The 24731-nt window shown below is 36.7% G+C and overlaps 1 protein-coding gene across 5 annotated transcripts in view; it reads right to left on the bottom strand.

The window, feature by feature from the left end:
• The window catches only part of EYA1 (EYA transcriptional coactivator and phosphatase 1), a 181445-nt gene that overhangs the window by 105266 nt on the left and 51448 nt on the right, over window positions 1-24731 (bottom strand). For all 5 annotated transcript variants that reach the window (XM_065903226.1, XM_065903229.1, XM_065903227.1 and 2 more), the window contains 2 exons: window positions 8513-8595; window positions 7925-8111 (listed from right to left, as the gene is read on the bottom strand). In XM_065903226.1, coding sequence (XP_065759298.1) covers window positions 7925-8111; window positions 8513-8595 — 270 coding nt within the window. The remainder of the gene's footprint in view (window positions 1-7924; window positions 8112-8512; window positions 8596-24731) is intronic.

The following is a 24731-nucleotide window of genomic DNA, read 5'->3' as shown; positions in this document are numbered from 1 at the left end:
TAATTATACATATATGAGTCATATAGAAAAAACATTTTTTAAAGAATATCTTAAGTGTTTTTTTTAGAAAAGTCAATTTCAAAAGTCTCTTTGTGAATGACTCTCAAAGTGGTTAAATTATCTTCATCTCATTTTCTTAAAAAATGTATTCAGTTATGTTGGTAACAATATGACTTAAGATTTCAGGGCTCAGTTCAAGGAAAGAAAATATTCTTTTCATTTCAGTGGCTAAGAGATGATAGTATCAGAGCTTAGATGTTAGTACAAAAGGAAAACATCCTAAAATGTCCTTTACTTTTTTCTTACTCTATATATTTTTAAACAGAAGAAAAATCATTCACTTTGCAAAGAAAAATTGTTTCAAAAATAAAAAGATGCTCTTTTAATGTTTTAAAAGGTATTTAAAATGAAAGTCATGATTTAAAAATTAAAGTAATATTGGATTTAATTTTGATGCTATTTTACAGTATTATATTTGAGCAGAGTTTACTCTGACCAAAATTTTCTTACAGTAGATAATAGAATGTCAATGTACTATGTAATACCCTTCTCTCAGAAACAAAACACATTCTCTAACAATGAAAAGTCATATAATTGGGAAAATGTGAATAACTGGATGGCTGTAATAAATGATATATTCTATGCACTATCAAATTTCTAAGACTTTTCTCCAGTAAAATGTATATAAAATATATGTCTCTTTATAAGGTAAGGTTTCAATGATAGTGAAAATAAAAATATTCTGAACTAAATGAAAATAGAAAAAACCTATCAAATATTGTGGGATGCAACAAAAGCAGTGTTTAAAGGGAACTTCACAGTATTAAATGTGTATGTTAGAAAAGAAGAAAGATTTAAAATCAATTATCTAAACTTTAAGCCTTAGAAAAGTAGAAAAAGAGGGGCAAATTAAATCAAAAGCAGAAGAAATCCTAAAAATCCTAGAAGTCTTAGTGAAACTGCAAACAGGAAAACAATAGAGAAAAATCAATAAAACTAAAAGCTGGTGAGAGGAGGAGAAGGGGACAATAGAGGATGAGATGGTTGGATGGCATCACCGATTCTATGGACATGAGTTTGAGCAAGCTCCAGGAATTGGTGATGAACAGGGAAGCCTGGCGTGCTGCAGTCCATGGGGTTGTAAAGAGTCATTCACACCTGAGCAACTGAACTGAACTGAAAAGTTGGCTCTTTTGAAAAGACCAAAAAATTAATAAACTTCTACTTGGGTTAACCAAGACAAAAAAGAGATAAGACACAAATTTCTAATATCAGAAATAAAAGAGGGGTCCATCACTAGCAATTCCAGGGACATCAGAAGGATAACAAAAGAATATTTTGAACAACTCTATGCCCACAAACTTTATAGATCATAACATGAGAGAAAACCTAGGGTTTGGCAATGAGTCTTGAGATACTAAACCAAATGGATGTTCCATGAAAGGAAAAAAAAAAATTCACTCAAATTAAAAACCTCTGCTTTGCAAAAAATAATGCTAATAAAAAGACAATATAAAGACCAGGAGAAAGTATTTGCAAAAGTACATGTGACAAAGGACATATCTGAAATATACAAATAACTTTTTAAAACTCAACAACAAAATGACCTGATTAAAAGGTGGGCAAAAGATCTGAACAGATACCTCATCAAAGAAGATACACAGAAGGCAAATAATTATACGAAAAGATACTCAACATCATATTTCATTAGGAAAGTGAAATTAAAGCAATTAGATAGCAGAACACACCTATCAGAATGGCCCAAAGCTGAAAGCTGACAAACCAAATGCTAGTAAAGATGTGGAGCAAAAAGAACTCTCATTCTTGCTGGTAGAAGTGCAAAATGGCACAGCCACTTGGAAAGACATTTTGGCAGCTTCTTATAAAACTAAACATATGCTTACCATACAATCTAGCCATCAGACTCAGGAATTTTCCGAGTTGAAAACTTATGTCCATGTAAAAACGTACATGAATGCTTATAGTAGCTTTATTTATAGTTGCCAAAATTGGAAGCAACCAAGATATCCTTCAGTTGGGAGTGGGCACAATTTTCATGAATCCAATAAGTTAATTAAAACTGTGTTGAATGATCAGATAAATTTCACTATACTTCTCAAGATATATGGATTCTTACCTATCTCCAAATGATGTAAATTTTTTAAGACTGTCAATGCATGACTAACAAATTCCTTTTTTTAAATGAATGCAAAGGCACCGTTTTTAGTTTTTAAAACTTGAAATTATGCTTTCACATTCAAGCTATGTTATTTTTAATGTATTACATATGTCTACTTAAAGGAGGCTACAGCTTTCAATATTTAACTACAAACATTAAAATAACTTATGAACTTAAGATTCATAAGGAGGTACATATTTATAACTAATACTGCAAAATATCATAGACTTGAAAGATTACTATCGTGCATATAAATTTCAAAATGTACAGTTAAAAATAAATGAGTCCTGGGAATTCCCTGGCTGTCCAGTGGTTAGGACTCCATGCTTCCATTTACAGTTTCAATCCATGATCGGGGAACTAAGATCCCATAAGTTGTAAGGCATGGCGAAAAAAACAATAAAAATTTAAATTCCTCAATTGAAAAAATGAATCCTTACCTATTCACATTGAAAAAAGCCCTTACAAGGTCATCTTATTTGTGCATTATGATACAACAATTCTATGAACAATAAAGAACAGATATCATAAAGTATGGAAGAACTCATGGATGATGGATTCATCTGTACTGTGTAATTCCATGAAACTGAAAGGCAGAAACTTAGTCATATACGAGATAATGACTAGAATTTAACTTCCCAGTATTGCAAATACTGACTTTAAACCAAATAGACTATTAATAGGGAAAAAAAACACCTGAAATAATTTCAACAAAAATAAATATGTTATTTTAACTACTGTTTCAAATCAAAACAAAAATGTTAGGTTATATGTGATAAATCATTCTTCTAATTCTTTAGCTTAATGATTTTTATAGACTTTATCATCAATACTCTCTTGTCATCCGTAATGTTCTATATGACTAGTAACAAAATAAAGTGAATGCCAAACAACTTAGGCTGAATCCAGTCTTACCACAAATGTTTAAAAAAAAGATGAAAATTTCCTTGAATTTTTAAAGTAATCCACATTTCTTTTTCAATGTGTAACACACTATGTAACACAATAAAGGTTGACCCACTGCAAACACATTTTTAGTGGGAAGTGATGAATATTTTAAAAATCTGAAAAATATTATTTTTTCTCCACTTCAATTCATTCCTATTCTATAGCAATAAAGATACTGAAATTGAAATAAGTACCCAGAACACTAAGCATACATTCAAATAAAACCTAAAATAAATCAATTAATCTTAAATTATATATACTTTTCAAAAATTATAATTTCACACTTTTCCCCATCTGGTGTGCTTGGTGGCCACTAATCCCCACTCTTTCACATGGCATCCCTTTTATAAACAAAATTCACTTAGAACAATGTCAAGTTTCAGAGAGAAAGTTTTATGATATGTCCAAATGGCCTTTTTATAAAGCTCTAATCAAACTTAATTTAAGAAACATGATTAAGTCTTCAGTTTGTTTTATACTGTGCTCTTCACAACCAAAATGTCATGAATTAAGTAAAATTATTCTGCTGTCTCCTTTTCTCAGTATCTTATTCCACAGACCCTGAAGAGTTTTTCTGTTTCACATTCACGTATCTGTCCTCGTTTCAAAGTTCCTTTTGGTCCTCAAGAACCTTTCATGACCCAGAAGATTCATGTAAAAACACAAGTTATCTCTAAATTTCAACAAACCATTCTCTCTCCTCTTGATACCTACATGAAGTAAAGGTGACAAGCAGAGACAGGAAAGTTCTACAGTAACTTCTACCAGACATTCAATTCCTTTTATAACAAAGTTTACTTAAGTGGGATTATACAGATGTGCAATCTAATTAAAAGACAGAAAAATACATATATGAGGTTCTATGAACACTGTTTTTATATATGTGAACTGAGTGAATATATCAAGCTACTTTTAAAAATTGAAGTATAGCTGATTGACAATATAATGTTAATTGCAGATGTACAGCACAGTGATTCAGTAATAATATACATACACACACATATGTATATATTTAGCACAGTGATTCCGTCTTATTCATATATGTCTTACATATTTTATATATATATATATATATATATATTCTCCTTCAGATTCTCTTCCCTTATAAATTATTATAAAATATCAAATATAGTTTTCTGTGCTTTGCAGTAGGTCCTTATTAGTTACCTAATAAGGACCCAGTGTTAATCCCAGCCTCCTAATTTCTTACTTCTCCAACCTCCACTTCACCCTCTGGTAATTTTAAGTTTCTTTTCTATGTCTATGAGTCTCTTTCTGATCTGGAAATAAGTTCATTTGGATTTTTTTCTTAAGTTTCCACATATAAGCCATGTCATAAGATAAAACCTCATTTTTTTCTTAAATAAAGGTAAGTGGAATATGATAATCAAGATAAACATCTCTAGAGTTGAGATATGCAACAGAAACTGTATTTACAGTTAGTTGGAATACAAGATTAAGAATGATTTAACTTCCTACTCTCAAATAAAACAGTGTCCACATCCATTTAAGAGAAAAAGTAGAATGATTAAACATTTAAAGGAGTTTTGAGAAGGATCATCTGCTAAGATTTACAAGGTAAATCTAGAGTCAAAATTTAAATCAGCATCTATTACATAAAACTTTTTTCTCACCATGATTTGGGATAATCACTGAGAATTAACACTCTGATCATGTCATAGAAGTGAGTTACAACGTAAGACCATTTTAATATGACTGACTGGGCTCTGGCTTTAGGAGTAAAAGGCAAAGGGAACACACTCACGGCTTCTTTATGGATAATAGTTCATTTCTAATCTATGAAAGGAAAGATTATATTTTTAAAAAGTTAAGGATGAAAAAAAAAAAAGTTAAGGATGCAAGACTTCAGTGGTGTTAGAGTGGTTAAGACTCTGCACTCCCAATGTAGGGAGCCTGGGTTCGATCCCTGGTCAGGGAAATGGATCTCACATGCTGCAATTAAAAGTTCACATGCACAACTAAAAGATCCAGTGTGCTGCAACTAAGACCTGGCACAGATAGACAGACATTTTTAAAAGTTAAGAATTCAAGAAGTATAAGAGAAAAATGTAAGAAACCTAGGTGGAGGCCAATTCAGAATATTAGGCATACACTAATAAGAGTTCCAGAAAAAATTAATGGAGGGGAAGAAGTATTAAAGACATAGTAGACAGACTTCTGGAGAAAGACTTTCATTTAAAAGGGCCCATCAAATGTACACTTGCTCCTTAAGAAAAGCTATGACAAGCCTAGATAGCATATTAAAAAACAGAAACATCACTTTGGTTTCAAAGGTCCATCTAGTCAAGGTTATGGTTTTTCTGGTAGTCATGTACAGAGGTGGACCATAAAGAAGGCAGAGTGCCAAAGAAATTGATGCTTTTAAACTGTGGTGCTCAAATAGAAAGCCCAGAGATAAATCCACGCACCTATGGACACCTTATCTTTGACAAAGGAGGCAAGGATATACAATGGAAAAAAGACAACCTCTTTAACAAGTGGTGCTGGGAAAACTGGTCAACTATTTGTAAAAGAATGAAACTAGAACACTTTCTAACACCATACACAAAATAAACTCAGAATGGATTACAGATCTAAATGTAAGACCAGAAACTCTAAAACTCCTAGAGGAAAGCATAGGCAAAACACTCTGACATAAATCACAGCAGGATCTTCTATGATCCAGCTCCCAGAGTAATGGAAATAAAAGCAAAAATAAACAAATGGGACCTAATTAAACTTAAAAGGTTTTGCACAACAAAGGAAAACTATAAGCAAGGTGAAAACACAACCTTCAGAATGGGAGAAAATAACAGCAAACAAAACAACTGACAAAGAATTAATCTCAAAAATATACAAGCAACTCCTAAAGCTCAATTTCAATTCCAGAAAAATAAATGACCCAATCAAAAAATGGGCCAAAGAACTAAACAGACATTTCTCCAAAGAAGACATACAGATGGCTAACAAACACATGAAAAGATGCTCAACATCACTCATTATCAGAGAAATGCCAATCAAAACCACAATGAGGTACCATTACACGCCAGTCAGGATGGCTGCTATCCAAAGTCTACAAACAATAAATGCTGGAGAGGGTGTGGAGAAAAGGGAACCCTCCTACACTGTTGGTGGGAATGTAAACTAGTACAGCCACTATGGAAAACAGTGTGGAGATTTCTTAAAAAACTGGAAATAGAACTGCCATATGACCCAGCAATCCCATTGCTAGGCATACACACCAAGGAAACCAGAATTGAGAGAGACACATGTACCCCAATGTTCATCGCAGCACTGTTTATAACAGCCAGGACATGGAAGCAACCTAGATGCCCATCAGCAGATGAATGGATAAGAAAGCTGTGGTACATATACACCATGGAATATTACTCAGCCACTAAAAAGAATACATTTGAGTCAGTTCTAATGAGGTGGATGAAACTGGAGCCTATTATACAGAGTGAAGTAAGTTAGGATGAAAAACACCAATACAGTATGTTAATGCATATATATGGAATTTAGAAAGATGGTAACAATGACCCTTATTGTGAGACAACAAAAGAGACACAGAGGTAAAGAGCAGACTTTTGGACTCTATGGGAGAAGGCGAGGGTGGGATGATCTGAGAGAATAGCATTGAAACATGTATATTATCATATGTGAAACATATCGCCAGTCCAGGTTCAATGCATGAGACAGGGTGCTCAGGGCTGGTGCACTGGGATGACCCTGAGGGATGGAAAGAGAAGGGAGGTGGGAGGGGGGTTCAGGATGGGAAACACAGGTACACCCATGGCTGATTCATGTCAATGTATGGTAAAAGCCACTACAATACTGTAAAGTAATTAGCCTCCAATTACAATAAATTTAAAAAAATAAACTGGTGCTGGAGAAGACTCTTGAGACTCCCTTGAACAGCAAAGAGATCAAATCAGTCAATTCTAAAGGAAATCAACCCTGAATATTGATTGGAAGGACTGATGCTGAAGTTCCAGTATTTTGGGCACCTGAAGCAAAGAGCCAACTCATTGGAAAAGACTTTGATGCTGGGAATGACTGAGGGCAGGAGAAGGGGATAACACAGGATGAGATGGTTGAATGGCATCACTGACTCAATGGACATGAGTTTGAGCAAACTCTGGGAGACAGTAGAAGACAGGGAAGCCTGGCATGCGGCAGTCATGGGGTTGCAAAGAGTGGGACATGACTTAGTGATTGCACAACAACCACCAAATGTTGTGCAGAAGTACAAAAAATGCCCACTCTCAGAAACATTGCTATAAAATTCACAGTAGGTCATGAGTGGGAAAGGGAAGGCCAAAAGAATCACTGTCTTCCATGACTGATCCTTAGAGGCTATTTGATTTTTTGAAAAATATTAACTATTTCATGATGATAAACATTAAATTCAAGATGATGTCATTTATATTCATATGTCAACACATTTAAAGTTACAGTTAAGCATCCTAGCTAAATATTTATAATTATACATCCAAAAAGCTACATATATACCCTGAAAATGGAGTACATGTACAACTAAATAAAATCTCATGTATTTTTACATGAGGTCATATCTCATCTTATTTCATGTATTTTCCAGTTTATAACTTCACATGAAAGCTTTTAAGCAAATAAGTAAAAATAAAATTAATGTCACAATCATGCTGCTTGACTAATGTGGCCTTGCCAAAACTTGCCCAAAGTGTGCAACCATTGTCATGAATATATGACTATAGAAAAATGCATTTAAACCATCAGAAATACAGCCTGCAGGACTAATAAAAGGTAAGAAATTACCTGCTGCGGGATCTGTAACTGCTTGGCTGGTAATGCCAGATGGTGGCTCCTGAAGCTGGTAAGTGGCACTTGTGGACGGCGTTGTTGGACTGCTGTTGCTACTCGTCATGTAATGCGCTGGATACGGTGAGCTGTTATAATACTGTGCATACTGACCCTGGCCGAAACTGGGATAAGATGGATAGTCCTACCAAATTAAACCACACAAGAACAGTCAGTCAGAATACAGCTGCTGCCTTCTTACATTTCAGAGTAGAACCGTAAATACGTTGGCATCTCTGTCTTCTCTGAACACACAAGCACACACTGACTGAAGTGCACAGACATGCAAACCAATTTTAGGTAAGATTGGATTCCCTCTTCATATTTCTTCTATTTCAGGTTGCATTATTAGGTAAAATTTAACCAATCTGAAAACCAAATGACTCACCATATAGGAATGCTAAAGACATTTTTTGAAAAAAAAAATCAGAAAGTTTAAGAAAGCTCTCAATTATAGTGTAATATAAATGGATCTTTCTTTATATAAGAAAATCATCTATTGCACTTTTTTTTAGTTTCAGAAGTCAACCTGGCTTTTGAAATTACCTGCTGTGAGCTGTTAAATCCAGAGGAATTTGTGAGTGAATTATTTCCTGTATATAATCCTGATGATGTTGTAAAACTGCTACCTAAAATAAAATGAAAAGAAACATGAGTGACTAAGCCATGTCGAGTAATGTGTCTATAGGAAATTATTATTTAGATAAAGCAGAGCTGGGGTTCACTGCAAATGCATTTGGTTTATCTTGAAACCCGAATAAATTGCCATAGCTAAAATTCTGGTTTCATAAAACGGCTGACAATTTTAGTATCACTATACAACTGAGAATTCATAAGTAAAGAGGTTTACATTTCTGAGGACATGAGGAACTCATAAACTATGGACAAAATTATGTATTTGTTCAAAATATCAGACACCTAGCTTTCCATTTCAATTTGTAAAATGCATAGAATTTTCATATCTTTACATTAAATATGCTTATTGTAAAGTAGTGGGATCAGATTAGATGATCTTTAAAATTCCTGCTAGCTCAAAAACTATGATGCTCCTTCCAAAAGCTCAAGATGCTTTCCAACTGGCACTTGTTATCTGAATGGCCCATGGAAAAAGCTGACTATTTTATTTCACAGAAGAGTGAATGGAAGCACTTGGAGTATTTGATAAAACAAAGATCAGAGAGGAACACATGCTGTGTAGGTAATATTCTATTTGTCCAATGTCTCTGTACTCTAAAACAAACAGCAGAGTTGTACAGGATTCAAATCAAAAAGCAAATTTTAGTTTTATCCTTCAACAGATTTACTATCTTTTTGTTTAATCATGTAAAGCAACAATATACTGGTTTTTTTTTTTTATTGAAGTATAATTGATTAACAATGTTGGGTTAATTTCTGCTGCAAAGTGACTTGGTTTTATATATATACACATTCTTTATATTCTTTTCTATTATGGTTTATCTCAGGATATTGAATATAGTTCCCTGTGCTATACAGTAGGACCTTGTTGTTCACCCATTCTATTAAACAGTTTCCATGTGCTAATCCCAAACTCTCAGTCCATACCTTGCCCACCCCACAGTCCCCTCGGCAACCAGAAGTCCATTCTCTATGTCTGTGAGTCTGTTCCTGTTTCATAGGTAGGTTCATTTGTGTCATATTTTAGATTCCATATATAAATCATATGACATTTGTCTTTCTCTTTCTGACTTACATCCTTCAGCATGATAATCTCCAGGTCCATCCATGTCACTGCAAATGGCATTATTTCACTCTATTTTATGGTTGAGGAGTATTCCATCGAGTGTGTGTGTGTCTGTGTGTGCGCGTGCGTGTGTGTATTCAGTTCATTTGCTCATTCGTATTCAACTCTTTGTGACCCCATGGACTGCAGCATGCCAGGTTTCCCTGTCTATCACCAACTATATATATGTGTGTATATATATATGTATAGGTATACACACACACACACACCCCATCTTCTTATCCATTCATCTGTCAATGGACACTTAGCTTGTTTCTGTGCTTGAATATTGTGAACAGTGCTGCTATGAACACAGAGGTGCATGTCTCTTTAATAATACACTATTTTTGACTATCATTTTAGTGAAGATTTTTAAAAGGCCAGGGATTAGCACACGTGTAAAAAATGGCATTCAAACACAAAAAAAAATTAAAGAAGACAAGCTACTGGGTTATTTGGTCATAGTCAAGAATTTTATATACCATTTTAACCCAGTAATTATATCGCTAGGCTTTTACTCTAAGAAAAAAATATGATCTATACTACGAGGTAGTTAGCAAAGATGTTCTTCAGTGTTGTTTCTAATAACCAAACACAGAAAGTAACCCCGAGTCCTTAATAGACCTTATTCAAAAAATGGAATATTAGGAAGCTGTTGAAACAGCATCATAATGACATTTAACAACATTGGAAATAGTTGCATGCTAATTTTTTAAAACAAAAACTTAAGCAATGAAAATGTTTTTTGTGATCTCATTTGAAACATTTTTAACAGTATAAAATATTCATGAAAAGCACAAAAGTCTCAGAATCTATGGAGGGGTGCAGTCTATCGTCACAGAATATTCATGGAGCCAATGATCATTTTTAAATTTTCTACTCAGAACCTGTGTTACTTTTGTAAATAGAAAAACCATTCTTTAAAACAAAACTTGCGGCAAATGAGCAGTCTAGGCAGTAAATGTGTTGGTGGTTTAAGGAGGATGTCTTCAGTGTGAACCACCTATTCACAGATGCCTTCAGGTACAACGTGATAGTTAATATACATCAATTATGTACTTACTACTGAACATTTAAGTACTGGCTAAAGAGTCAGAAAACAGTAGAGTTTCCAGTTCATTACTTATGAGCTGTTTGGATTCTGGACAAATCACCTAACTGTTCTAAGACATAATTTCCCTAGCTGCAAAAACTCTATTTCATAGGCTTCTTAAACAGATCAGATGAAGTTTTGGAGAATATAACGAACAAGCCATAGTAACACACAAATGTTCAGAACTGTTACGGTTTATTCCAGTAAACCTTTCTAAAATTCTATACTGTATTTATGTATCTTCCCCCTCTTTTGACTTTCCCAGACTAGAGAAGTATGGCAATATCCTTGCATATATAAAATTCTTTTCCTACCTACTTATCAAATAACTATGCACTTTGAAAAAACAGTCAAGAACTTGCTATTTTTTTATCAAGAAAAGAAAATATTTCCTAAGATAGTTTAAATGTTATCACAGAATCATATTTGAGGTTTCCTCATTTGTAAATTTTAGGAATACCAGTTGTTCAAAGTTCCCAGAACACCTATTATAGAGAAGCAGAAAGTTATTATACTATTAATACTTATTCTACCACGAAAGTAGGAGTATCACTAGAGAAGTTTTTTATATTGTTCATCTGCATGTGGCAACCACATAGTCATTTTAAAAGTTTTGAATATTGGGCTCATGGTGATAAACGAAAGAAGGAGGAAAGAAGAATGATTAAGATACAGGCTTGGACCTCAAAGGCTTATCAGGTGAACATTAGCTTTTTTTTTTTAAAAAAAACAATGGACTTCCTGGGCAAATGTATTCCTTCTATATATCTATATATCAGGGAAAATTAATATGAAATCTATATATCTATATAAATATATGACAAACTTATAACAAGCATTTTAAAAATTCCTTGTAAAAAACTCAAATTTATTGTGGATAAGAGTGTGACTATCAATACTTTTCAAACTTTATTATATATATTTGATAGAAAAAATTACTCTGGGTTATGACTTGTAACTTTCATTTAAACTACACTTTTGGGTTATGACTTGCTACTTTTATTTATACTACAAATTTTTGAACAGTAAATACTGACCTCAATAATCCCCATCCACTGAGAAAATGAATAAGATATAGAAAATATATTTTAAAAATGGATGTTTTTGTTCCATAACTTATTCCCTGGAACAAAGTAGAAAAGACCATGGAAGCTATATTGGCACATATAGGCCACTAGGGTCTGACCATGTAAATCACAGCTCAGTACTCTTAATGGTACCCAAGTGACTTCCCAGACTTCATGCTACTTCGACGACTGTACATTAGCTGGAATTCACCATAAGTTACACTCATTTACTGGCTGACTGCAGGCTGAGATTCCATTCCGTTTCATATGCAGGAGCAGGAGTTTAACGGCACTCCAGTGGCCTACGAGACTTAATGCAACTTCCACAAGGATCTATGTCAGGCAGAGGTGGACAAGCTGGGGAGAATCAGGCTCAGGCAATATTAATTTTTAACCCCCAGAATCAGACCAGTAGGGCCTCCCCACCCACCTGCATGTGTGACAGAGAGCTGCTAAACTTTTAGTCCAGGCCGCCAGCACTGGATGTCTTCAAGAGCCTCCTTTCCTAGTTTCCTGCCCATCTTCTGGCTCCCTGCAGCTCACTCTCCACACCAGCAGTAGAATACTTTCTCTGAGGGACATACTTCATCTTCTTACTCCCCTGTTCAAAAAAGTAACGCCCCCTAGTACCCTCAGGATCAAATTCAAACTTATCAGGGCTTATTTATTAGGCCCTAACTGAGCTTCCCTGGTGGTTCAGATGGTAAAGAATCTGCCTGCAATGCGGGAGACCTGGGTTCAATCTCTGGGTTGGAAGATCTGAAGGAGGGCATGGCAACCCACTCTAGCATTTTTGCCTGGAGAATTCCCATGGACAGAGGAGCCTGGTGACTACAGTCTATGGGGTCGCAAAGAGTTGGACACGACTGAGCGACTTAAGCACAGCACAGCACCTGATGTGAATTCAGTCTCTTAGATTTCTCTTGTCTTTTCCTAGGAATGCTGACCACACACCCACACAGATACACATTGCAGCCTCGCACATACTTTTTTATACTAAGAAAGTAATCACACTCATCAGGCATTTACAGAATGGAAGTTTCTCAGAAATTGTTTTGGGTATTGTGGCCCTTGAGCTGGGCTAAACAAAGCTCACAGGGAACAAAAAAGTGAAATAAAATCACTCAGTCATGTCTAACTCTTTGGGATCCCATGGACCATAGTTCACCAAGCTCCTCTGTCCATGGAATTCTCCAGGCAAGAATACCGGAGTGGGTTGCCATTCCCTTCTCCAGGGGATCTTCCCGACCTAGGGATGAAACCTGGGTCTCCAGCATTGCAGGCTGTTTCTTTACCATCTGAGCTGCCAGAGAAGCCCCAGGGAACAAAGGGTCCACTCTAATAGCTGATTTGATTCAGACTGGGTACCAGTACTTCCAGATGAATTTCACCAAAGCTCAGAACACCACAAAGGCAAAACAGTGATGACAATACTCCCAAGAAAGCTTCTGTGTATACAGCTACTAAACCCTCTTCCTACTCTACACAGGCCTGGGAGACAAGACACAATTGTGCAGAAGGCTGCCATGTACCAGACTTAAGTATGGATGGTACAGGGGAGAAAGGGCTAGCCATGACAAGGAAAAACAGACTCCCTTCTTCCATTAGGATCCATCCTCTAAGACAGCAGACCACAACCTTTTTGGCACCAGGGACTGGTTCCATGGAAGGTAATTTTTCCACAGACCTGGGGTGGGGGGTGGATTATTTCAGGATGATTCAAGTGCATTACATGCATCGTGCACTTTATTTCTATTATTACATCAACTCCACTTCAGATCATCAGACATTAGCTCCCAGAGGTTGGGGACCCCTGTTTTAAGATAGTTTCTGTCTGATTCGTAAGTCTTCACTTATAATGTTAGATCACAGAATTAGGCTTAGTATTGAGAATTCATTTATCAAAATAAAATACAGAAGTGTTTTCCTTTCTAAACACAAATGATTTTACATGAAAAGTCATCTCCAGATAAAAAGAGAACAGAAATATTCTATGATAAACTGTTTGACATTTTATGTAACATTATATCATTAAAATTCCCCAAAGTAGAAAGAGCTCCCATTTAGAATCCATTATTTCTCACTCGAGGAGTTTGACCGAGTTTGGTTCAAATGGAGCTCCAATAATGCCCAATATTATTCTTGGTAGAGTCGGGAATTAAGTTACCTTCTGAGCAGGGTGGCAGTGGGACACTTTCTTTCCCATTAGTGAAAAGGAAAATCTTACCTGTTTAAGTAGTTTATTATTGCAAAAAAAAAAAAAAATCACAGCCATTCTTCTCTTCTGGCAGGAAGAGGAGAAATTCGTTTCCTGACTAGAAAACTAGAAAAATCTTTCCTTTCAGAACATCTCTAAGACAAAATTATTTTTCATTCCATTGCTTTTTTTTCCCCCTATTTTTTTTGCTGAACTGCACAGAATGTGGGATCTTAGTTCCCAAACCAGGGATTGAACCCATGCCCCCATTCATTGAGAGTGTATAGTCTTAACCACTGGAGCACCAGGGAAGTCCCTCCATTGCCTTCTTTTTAAAGTTAAGAACTTTTACATTTTGAATGGAAAGATTATATATGTTATATTATGGGGAAAAAACTTTCAAATAAGTTCAGTCCACAGTATCTATGGGCACATCTAATTGGCATTACAGGCTCAGTTACTATCCAAGAGGGTGCTGTGGACTCAAAGAAGCCAATGTCATGAGTCTATCCCTTGAGGAAAGTTTAAAAACACACAGTCTCATGAAAACAACACTATGAAATATTAGCTTGTGTTACCTACGTAGGCACCGTAAGTTCTGACAGGGAGCTGCTCAGTCAATGAAATGAAAACATGTAGTTTGACTAAGGAAGGACAATACACAGAAAATACACAAAGAATGTCAAGAAGGGTATTCTTGGCTTGGGGTGAAGATAAACTATCCAGAGAAGATCCAAGAGTGAGAGGTTTATAGCCCAGGAGAGAGAGAGACTCAAAGAAGGTGACAGAAGTTTCCTGATCATTTAAGAAAAGAATAACAGTTCAGGAAAAGAAATGGCATTCTTTATCAGAAAAACCCAGGGATCTGAATGTTGATCATACTGTATTAGGACATAGGAAATGTTATGATTTCTGATTCTCCTTTTAAGGATTGTAGGAGGTGGGGAAAGCTGCTATAAATGCAAAGATACAACTGGAGCTGGAAAGGGGGAGTTGGGGTTTGGGGTGGAGAGTTTGGGATGGAGGTGCCCAGGGGAGGAATAGGCTGATCAAGCTACTTCCTAAGGCTTGCCTGTCCACAGCTCACTACATGAATTCAGGATGTTATCCTGAAAACTAATCCATTGTTGCTCCTCTTACTTAATGCTTCCCTCTATCAGCCCCCATTTCCGATCTTCACGATCTGGTTAAGGTCCTGTCTTCCCAATCAGCTTTCCCAGACAGTTCTTTTCTGCATTGACTTGACCTCTGGGAACGTGAGCTCAAAAATAATCGATACCATTGTTCTTGTACTGAACAAGCCTTCATTAGTCTTGTTTTCATAATGAGCATAAGTTCCTTAAGTACATGTGTTATATTTATTCACGCAGCTCACATGGAAAAGAGGGCCTCCCAGGTGGTAAAGCATTTGTCTACCAAGCAGGAGATGTGGGTTCAATCCCTGGGTCAGGAAGATTCCCTAGAGAAGGAAATGGCAACCCACTGCAGTATTTTTGCCTGGAAAATTTCAGTGGACAGGGGAGCTGGCAGGCTACAGTTCATGGTGTTGCAAAAGAGTTGGCACAACTTAGTGACTAAACAACAATAACATGTGGAGAAGAAGAAACCACATTCAATTCATGCCTTTGCAGAGTTTCATGGAGGCTCCAGCAGAAGACAGAACAAGTTATTTGAGAGTTTCAATTCAAGATGGTAATGACATCAGCATCCAGAGACGACACAACTCTCATAAAGAATCAGGTATAGGAAGAATGGAAATTTTTCCATATATATATATATTTTTTATATATATGGTGAAGGTAGAAGGCCATTTAGAAGGGGGATCTGAAGGCCCAATAGACACGAGGAAAGAAAACATTTCTCAAATTCCTTATTTATTCAGCAACAAAAATGACAGTGGGGAAAGGAAAAAATAACCATATAGTAATTGTTTATTTCTCAGATTTTTATCAAGAGGACATACACTTTGCTTATTTCTTTTAAATTAGATGATGGTGTATAAAGGCTTATCTTTAAAAAGTAGATTATAATCACTACTTCAGACACAAATTATATGAAGAATATTAAATGCAGGGCCTATAAGCACCTTCTGGAAGGATTTAAAATGTCTGAGTTTCCAGAAAGAAAATCCCGCAGAGTTTTAAATCAAATAAAGTCTTAAATTGACTAAAGCATCATGAATTTTGAACAGCTGATAAAATCTCACTGATCTAGCTCAGTCAGATATTTATGTATCATCAGTGTGTACGTGCTAGGTCACTTCAATCGCATCCGACTCTTTGAGACCCTATGGACTGGTGTCATGGGTATATAAATGAAAATAAGAGACTCGGCTGCAAACGAAAAATTTCAAATTCAGAATGCAGCAACATTCTGTGTGTTTATCGTCCATTTATATCTCAGGATTTCCATATCCACTATCTGAGGTTATTTCCCACATCAGTATGTGAGCTAATAATAATAATTATCGGCCACCTGCCACTTTCTAAAAAGCAGAAATGGTGATTTTTGGTGATTTCCAGAAATGGTGGTTTCCTGGCCCAAGAACCCTGAGTTAGGGAGTGGCCATTAACTCCACTTTCAGATCACTGTTCACCATTCTACCACACCAAATCCACCCTTTACATGCTCTGATTCAGTAATGCTGAAGTGAATTATATATTGTGAAAAGTGGTATTTTTATTTTAGTTTTTAGTACTGAAGTAGAGCTGACTTACCATGTTGTATTAGCTTCTGATGTACGGCAAAGTGATTCACTTACATGTACATTAATACATATTCTTTTTCATACTCTTTCCAGTTTGTTATTATATTAGTTTCCTGTGCTATCCAGTAGGTCCTTGTTTATCTGTTTTGTATATAGTAGCTTGTGTCTGCTAATCACTTATATGTGGAATCTAAAATATGATACAATGAACTTGCTTACAAAACAGAAACAGACCCACAGAGGTAGAAAACAAAATCAGGGTTACCAAAAGGAAAAGGAATAAGGGGGGTAGAAAAGCGGCATTGATTTTTGGCTACACAAACATTACTGACACTCAAAGCGAGAGACAAGGGCATCTGAGAAATTTTTTCATAAATGAATCTGGAAACAAACTATCTCATTTCTATAAGACTTCTTCATTATAACTCTTTGGAAGCTAGTAAATAATTTTAAAAGTAAATTATACAGTCACCCAAAAGATAGTGTATCAGAAAGACTGGCTTTCTTCTTGTCACCCTGAGGGGTTCCTACGGGGAAAGGGTGGTGGTCTCATCAACCGTAACAAACAAGAAACAGTCCTGCTAGGAGACCCTGTGTGGCCACCCGGCTCTATAGATGCAAAGCAATTATAGTTTGAAACTAAACTGATCCCTCCTAATCTTTATTAATAAATCCTAAGTACTTTTTCATAATTAAAAACCCAGTCTATGTTGATTTATAACATGATTTAAAATGATAAATATTTTGTGTGTGATTTAACCTAGAGAACACTGCCTAGCTATAACTTCAAAAAAGTTCCAAAAAAAAAAAGGTAACATGTAGGTCAAAGGTCTACTTCACAGAGAACAAGGACTCGCATTAAAAACCAGAATCCTAGCCAACATAAGAATGCTGGAACCTGCAGGGGCCTGTCTGTACTTCCCATGTTTTAGAGCATTTTCTAGCACTTACTCAGCAAGCAGGATGCTATTTGTCCCCCGTGTATTTTCACAGAAGTCCATTTGCTTTTCTTCCCTGGCCTCTTTGCCATGGGCTATGTCCATCATCAGGCGCGATCTATGTGGCAGAAGTCAGCGCAGCTCCCTGGGGAAAGGCCTCTGAAGGCCAGATGGGCTACTTTTTAAAACCAAAGTTTTCTCCTTTTCTTATAAGAAGGATTTTAAAGGACCAAGTCAAGGACTATTCCTTTTTATCTCAGTAATAATTTTTCTATGTCAAAGATAATTTTTAACAAACGTCATAAAGGTGGCAAAGCCTTAATATTTACCTTTATTGATCTATTTCTCTATATTTTAATAAAAACCAGTTCACACAGACAAGAATGTGGATACTGATAACTAATTACTGCTATTACTGACTTCAAAAGATTTCCGTACAATTTCCAACATTTGTCACTTGAAATAACATAAGATGCCAAAATAAGTAAAACCAACTATTACTGCTAAAAAATCAACTTAAGCAAGAAAAAAAAAATCTGCAATGCAAAAATTTCCACAAACTGAAATATAAATGTGAGCAGACTGGCAAAGCAATTAAGAGAAATGGTGAATAATCACGGCGAGCTGAAATGGCAATTCTCCAGTTATAACTTTCTTCTTTCACTTTATGCCAGAAAGTGCAAATCTCAAATGCTTTATCAGAGCAGATTATTAAGAAGGTTTAGTAAATATTTCCTTAAAACTGTATATTTGCAAGCTAGGAAAAATATCATTTCTATAGGTAATGGAAAAACTTTAATAGTATATTTTGCTAAGCCATTTCTAAATGAATTTCTAAAAACCTAATAAACTGAAAGACTTCAGCTATACATTCAAAAAACTACAGACAGGCAGACCAAAGGAAATTAGGGTGGTTGCCTCTTGCCCTTATTAGATTATTATTGGATGGTTCGCACTTGATAACATGCCCTAGAGCAAGTAAGCTTCAGAGAACTATGGAATTGTCACCCTTCCACGTCCCATTAACAAACCTTTGTCCTTATTTATGGCCCTTCTACCCTGGGTGGGCCTCCAATCTCTTTAACAGAACAAACAACATTATACACTGAATAGAAAGAGGGAGTTAGAATGTGCAGTTATTTTCACCTCTAAGAGAGAGCAATAAAGCCTAAAAGAAAATAAACAAAGTAGAGTTTCGTGCATGTACATCTGTGTAGTCCCTCTCATCTACCTAGGCAAATCCTGACACCTTCTTGCTACAGAATGACAGAATGTCCCCCACCTCATTGTTATTCTGGGGCAGTAAAGCACTCAGAAAGGGCATTCTACACAACCACTGCAATTCTCCAACACCTCCATCCACTCCTCCTATGACTATGAACACAAGGGAAGACTGCTTTGAACACACCACGATAAACTAATCAAGGATTTTACAATGGGTAAATTCCAAATTCATTTCCCCAAACGAACAGAATTAGAGTCTTTATCTTAACTTCTAACTGCCATTGTGACAGAAGCCTTTCCACGACCAGCAAAACATTCATGTATTTCAGACATACTACCAGATAAAACAAAAATACGAGATGGTCAACCCCTGCAAATGGCGATCAATAGAACTAAGTTATTATGGCAAGCTGGGTTTGCTTCAAAGCTGAAGCTTAACCAGTTAAGAGGCCAGACTTAGTCTGAATTGCTTTTAGTGTGAAAATTGCTTGCATTTTCCTTACCTCAAACAGATTGCTAAACAAAATATCATTTTCATCCTATGACTTGGCCTCAAAATTATTTTTGTCTGTGTTGCATGGTATGTGGGATCTTAGTTCCCTGACCAGGGCCTGAACCCGTGCCCCTTGCAGTGGAAGCAGAGAATCAACCACTGGACCGCCAGGGAAGTCCCTCGGCCTCAAAATAATGAACACTCTCTTGTCTTCGGTGGCTGACGGTACTCTTTAGGTCTATAGTGTATAGGATGTGCGGGTAAATGAATGAACGGGAATGATAACAATGGGTCAAGAACTTGTGGTTTTAAAAATACTATAACTAAAAGCTTGATTTCAAATCAGATACCTCTTTTATATAAAAGGAGAATAAAGTTTGCTTTTGATAAACTGGGCAGATATTCTGTGAAACAGGTAGGTGAATCAAAGGCTAAAGTTGTTTCTCCTAAACGGTTTCTCTGCTCTTAGTACATGTAAGCATGTGTGTGTATACACACACACACACACCGTCCCCCCAGATATAAACACAAACTTGCACCCTCCTATTCATCCTTGTTGTCAGTGTCCTTTGATTGGCAGCATTGAAAACACTGTCTATGGGATCTGCACAGTTGACCCAGGGGTCTCCAGGTACCCTTTGTCAGTCTACACACTCTCATTCAGTTCGCTCATTTGCATGTTTGTCAATGGCGTGTGAAGAAAAATCTCATACCATCCAAAACTTCTTCCAGAAACAGAGACTGACCCTGGGGAGCAGGAAGATATCAAAAAGTAACAGTAAGGATTTCACCTTCTCAGGGCAAACTCTGCAGTTGTCCATGAACAGAAACACTTTGTCCTCCTTCTCTGTTAAACTGAAATTTTTAATCTTTCACTGGATGCGCAAAAGAGATCCAATGAAAGCAGAGATAGAATTTTCCAGACTCTTACAGCAAAGGTAAAAGCAATCAGATTTTCCAGTCCCTGAGGTTTCACTTCATGGGCTTTTACTGTTAGTGCATATAAAGCAAAAATCCAAGCCTTTTTGGCTTAAAACAGCAGGTACTGGCTTCACAGAAGCCTGCCATAGACAGAAGTGTTGAGCATTGGAGCTGGAAGGATTCAGAAGGTTCACCTGGACAAAATGAGGGCACCAAAGCTAGCCTAGTTCACAGGGCCAGGCAGGGCCAAAATGCCCACAAATTCCCAAATAAATCTTTTCCTTAAGTTCCATGAAAAAAAAAAAAAAAGAAATGAGTGCTCAGAAATGAACTGTCTAAAAAATTTTTCTTCTAGAGCTTCGTGAGCTGGTATTTTTGACTAATTATATAGTGGGCTATGTGACGCAGTATGTCTCCGCTATAAAAAGAGCAAATCCACCCTTCAGAAAATAAATGCTACAGGCAACTACATTTCTTTTCTTTTTTTTTTTTGTTAGTTTTCTATAGGTGCTGTTAGCACCTATAGGACAGCACCTCCCCTATAGGTGCTGTCATGCAATTGAATAGAGACATGGCAGCGTCTGACCGTTCTAAACCATTCTCCATTTTGACATATTCATCAGCATTTTCAGGTTCTTATACTTTAAAGCCATTGTTCAAGGTTATTGTAAGGATTAAATAAGACAATATATGTAAAATAATTAGAAAATTCCTGGGCCTATGACAGGTGCACAATAAACAGTAGCTGTTATTTTGTGTTATGTGCTGGAGAGTTTTCTACCTTGATAGAGCATAGCTTATCACGTTCCCATAGTCTTCCCCAATCGTGGCTTCCAAACTAAATAATGTGGTGTTTTAAGTGATTTTCACTCCATTTTCCCCATCAATTCCTCTCAAAGTTGCATTGTGACTGCAGGGATTTCTGGGGCATAAGGACTCAGTTTTTACTTCTTTCGTTCCCACTCCTGTGTGCTAAGTCGCTCAATCGCATCTGACTCTTTGCGATCCTATGGACGGTAGCCTTCCAGGCTCCTCTGTTCATGGGATTTCCCAAGCAAAAACACTGGAGTGGGTTGTTATTTCTTTCCCCAGGGGATCTTCCCAACCCAGGGATCGAACCTGGGTCTCTTACATCTCCTGCATTGGCAGGCAAGTTCTTTACCACTGGCACCACCTGGGAAGCTCAGTTCATTTCTTTGTCCAGGACCCTTCTGTGTTACCCATGGCTCCTGCTCTCCAGCACCCACCACCACTGTTGCCAACACAGCCTTTCCCCTCTTCTTGTTCTTTCTTCACGTTCTTGGCTGCTTTCTCTTGTTTCTTCTACATTTTTGTACCATGTACACAAAGCCTGACCTTTGCTGACAGTGATTTTCCTTCCTTGCCAACACATTAGTTAAATCTGGCTCTTTTCTAGCTATGATTATTTATTTGATTACTGGGTTCTTGGAACAATCTGTGTTGGTTATATATATTAAATATATAAAATTTATATATTTAATATATCAAATTTATATATTTATTTCATATATATATATATTTTTTTTTCCTCTTGGGAAATGCAAGAGAAGGAGAATTTGGCAGTGCTTCCTAATCTGGAACTATTACATGATGACGATGATAATGATAATAATAATAATCACCACCACCACATCACTATCACAATGAACACAGTTAAATGAAACTAAGCATTTAAATGCTTACTAGTTCTAGATGTTGGTCAGAGTGATAAGTCATGTCTGACTTGCAATCCCATGGGCTGTAGCCCACTAGGCTCCTCTGTCCTTGGTACTTCCCAGGCAAGAATACTGGAGTGGGTTGCCATTTCCTTCTCCAGGGAATCTTCCCAACCCAAGGATGGAACCAGCATCTCCTGCATTGCAGGTGGGTTCCTTACCACTGAGCCACCAGAGAAGCCCGTACGTGGATAACCTCGATGAAATCTCACAATACTACAGCGGGTGTGTGTGTGCACTCAGTTGCTCAGCCGTGTCCAACTCTGCAATCCTGCCAGGTTCCTCCATGGGATTCTCCAGGCAAGAATACTGCAGTGAGTTTCCATTTCCTCCTCCAGGGTATTTTCCTGACCCTAGGACTGAACCTGCATCTCCTGAATTGGCAGGCAGATTCTTTATCACTGAACCACCTGGGAAGCCCACTACTGTGGGAACAGACAATATTCAAGAGACTCCAAAAATGGAGTCATGAAGTTGAGCCCCACGCTGAAGTCCCACCAATAGCAAGGGCAGGCTGTTCAACAGGCAGCTTGACTCCAGTACCTACACTGTTTGCCAGAAAGCAAGATTATATCTTTAGTCCAACCTTCTAAATCTGACAGAACCAAAGAGGTGATCATCATAAATTCTCCTGAAGTTAATCAGCACAACACCCTAAAGCATATATGCCACCACTGAGTTAGTGCAAGTCATCTTGGTTACTAAGTATTTCTTCTAATATTGTGAGATCCTAATATGGAATCTTAGCAACTAAATCTCTGAATAATTAGTCATATTTTATATTTTAAAGGTCAAAAGATCTTGGAGGAAAAGCTAGGTAAAATATCAATACTCCCAAATCACTAAAATATGTATACTGTCATCCAGGATTCCAAGAATTTTTAACAGCTGTAAGAATGATATGAACAAAAATCACTGTTATCCATTAAAGATAATAGAATTTGAAGAATTTTAAAAATAATTTTAGACATTATAGAAAGTTTTATATTGAAAAGCAGTATTGAAAAGACAAAGGTCAACAGACTCCCATGACTGGATATATAATATTACTTCATCCAGTTCATTTTTTTTATAATGCACTTAATGTTTAAGAAATTCATATTAATCAGTTTAATTATTTTTTTTATATTCCACTTATTTTTATTAGTTGGAGGCTAATTACTTTACAATATTGTAGTGGTTTTTGCCATACATTGACATGAATCAGCCATGGATTTACATGTGTTCCCCATCCCAATCCCCCCCCCCCCATTCCTCTAGGTCTTCACCCGCCCAGGTTGGATGCATGAGACAAGTGCTCGGGACTGTGGTATATTTTTAACTGGGTTTCCTATAGTGAGTTTTTTAAACTCTTTCTATATTTGCCTTTTAAGTAGGTATTTTATTAGGTTAGCAATCTAGCTGCTTTGTGTTTTCTTTTTTTTTTTTTTAATTTTTATTATCTTTTCAGTGGGTTTTGTCATACATTGATATGAATACATAGAGTTACACGTATTCCCCATCCTGATCCCCCCTCCCACCTCCCTCTCCACCCGACTCCTCTGGGTCTTCCCAGCCCACCAGGCCTGAGCACTTGTCTCATGCATCCCACCTGGGCTGATGATCTGTTTCACCATAGATAATATACAAGCTGTTCTTTCAAAACATCCCACCCTCACCTTCTCCCACAGAGTTCAAAGTCTGTTCTGTACTTCTGTGTCTCTTTTTCTGTTTTGCATATAGGGTTATCGTTATCATCTTTCTAAATTCCATATATATGTGTTAGTATGCTGTAATGTTCTTTATCTTTCTGGCTTACTTCACTCTGTATAATGGGCTCCAGTTTCATCCATCTCATTAGAACTGATTCAAATGAATTATTTTTAACAGCTGAGTAATATTCCATGGTGTATATGTACCACAGCTTCCTTATCCATTCATGTGCTGATGGGCATCTAGGTTGCTTCCATGTCCTGGCTATTATAAACAGTGCTGCGATGAACATTGGGGTACACGTGTCTCTTTCAGATCTGGTTTCCTCAGTGTGTATGCCTAGAAGTGCTATTGCTGGGTCATATGGCAGTTCTATTTCCAGTTTTTTAAGGAATCTCCACACTGTTTTCCATAGTGGCTGTACTAGTTTGCATTCCCACCAACAGTGTAAGAGGGTTCCCTTTTCTCCACACCCTCTCCAGCATTTATTGCTTGTAGACTTTTGGATAGCAGCCATCCTGACTGGCATGTAATGGTACCTCATGGTGGTTTTGATTTGCATTTCTCTGATAATGAGTGATGTTGAGCATCTTTTCATGTGTTTGTTAGCCATCTGTATGTCTTCTTTGGAGAAATGTCTGTTTAGTTCTTTGGCCCATTTTTTGATTGGGTCATTTATTTTTCTGGAATTGAGCTGCAGGAGTTGCTTGTATATTTTTGAGATTAATCCTTTGTCTGTTTCCTCATTTGCTATTATTTTCTCCCAATCTGAGGGCTGTCTTTTCACCTTACTTATAGTTTCCTTTGTTGTGCAAAAGCTTTTAAGCTTCATTAGGTCCCATTTGTTTATTTTTGCTTTTATTTCCAATATTCTGGGAGGTGGGTCATAGAGGATCCTGCTGTGATTTATGTCAGAGAGTGTTTTGCCTATGTTCTCCTCTAGGAGTTTTAGAGTT

Source organism: Muntiacus reevesi, chromosome 12 (genome assembly GCF_963930625.1).
Source record: "Muntiacus reevesi chromosome 12, mMunRee1.1, whole genome shotgun sequence".
NCBI lineage: Eukaryota > Metazoa > Chordata > Mammalia > Artiodactyla > Cervidae > Muntiacus > Muntiacus reevesi.
The sequence above is the reverse complement of the archived record's forward strand: the minus strand, read 5'-3'. Positions and strand labels throughout refer to the sequence as shown.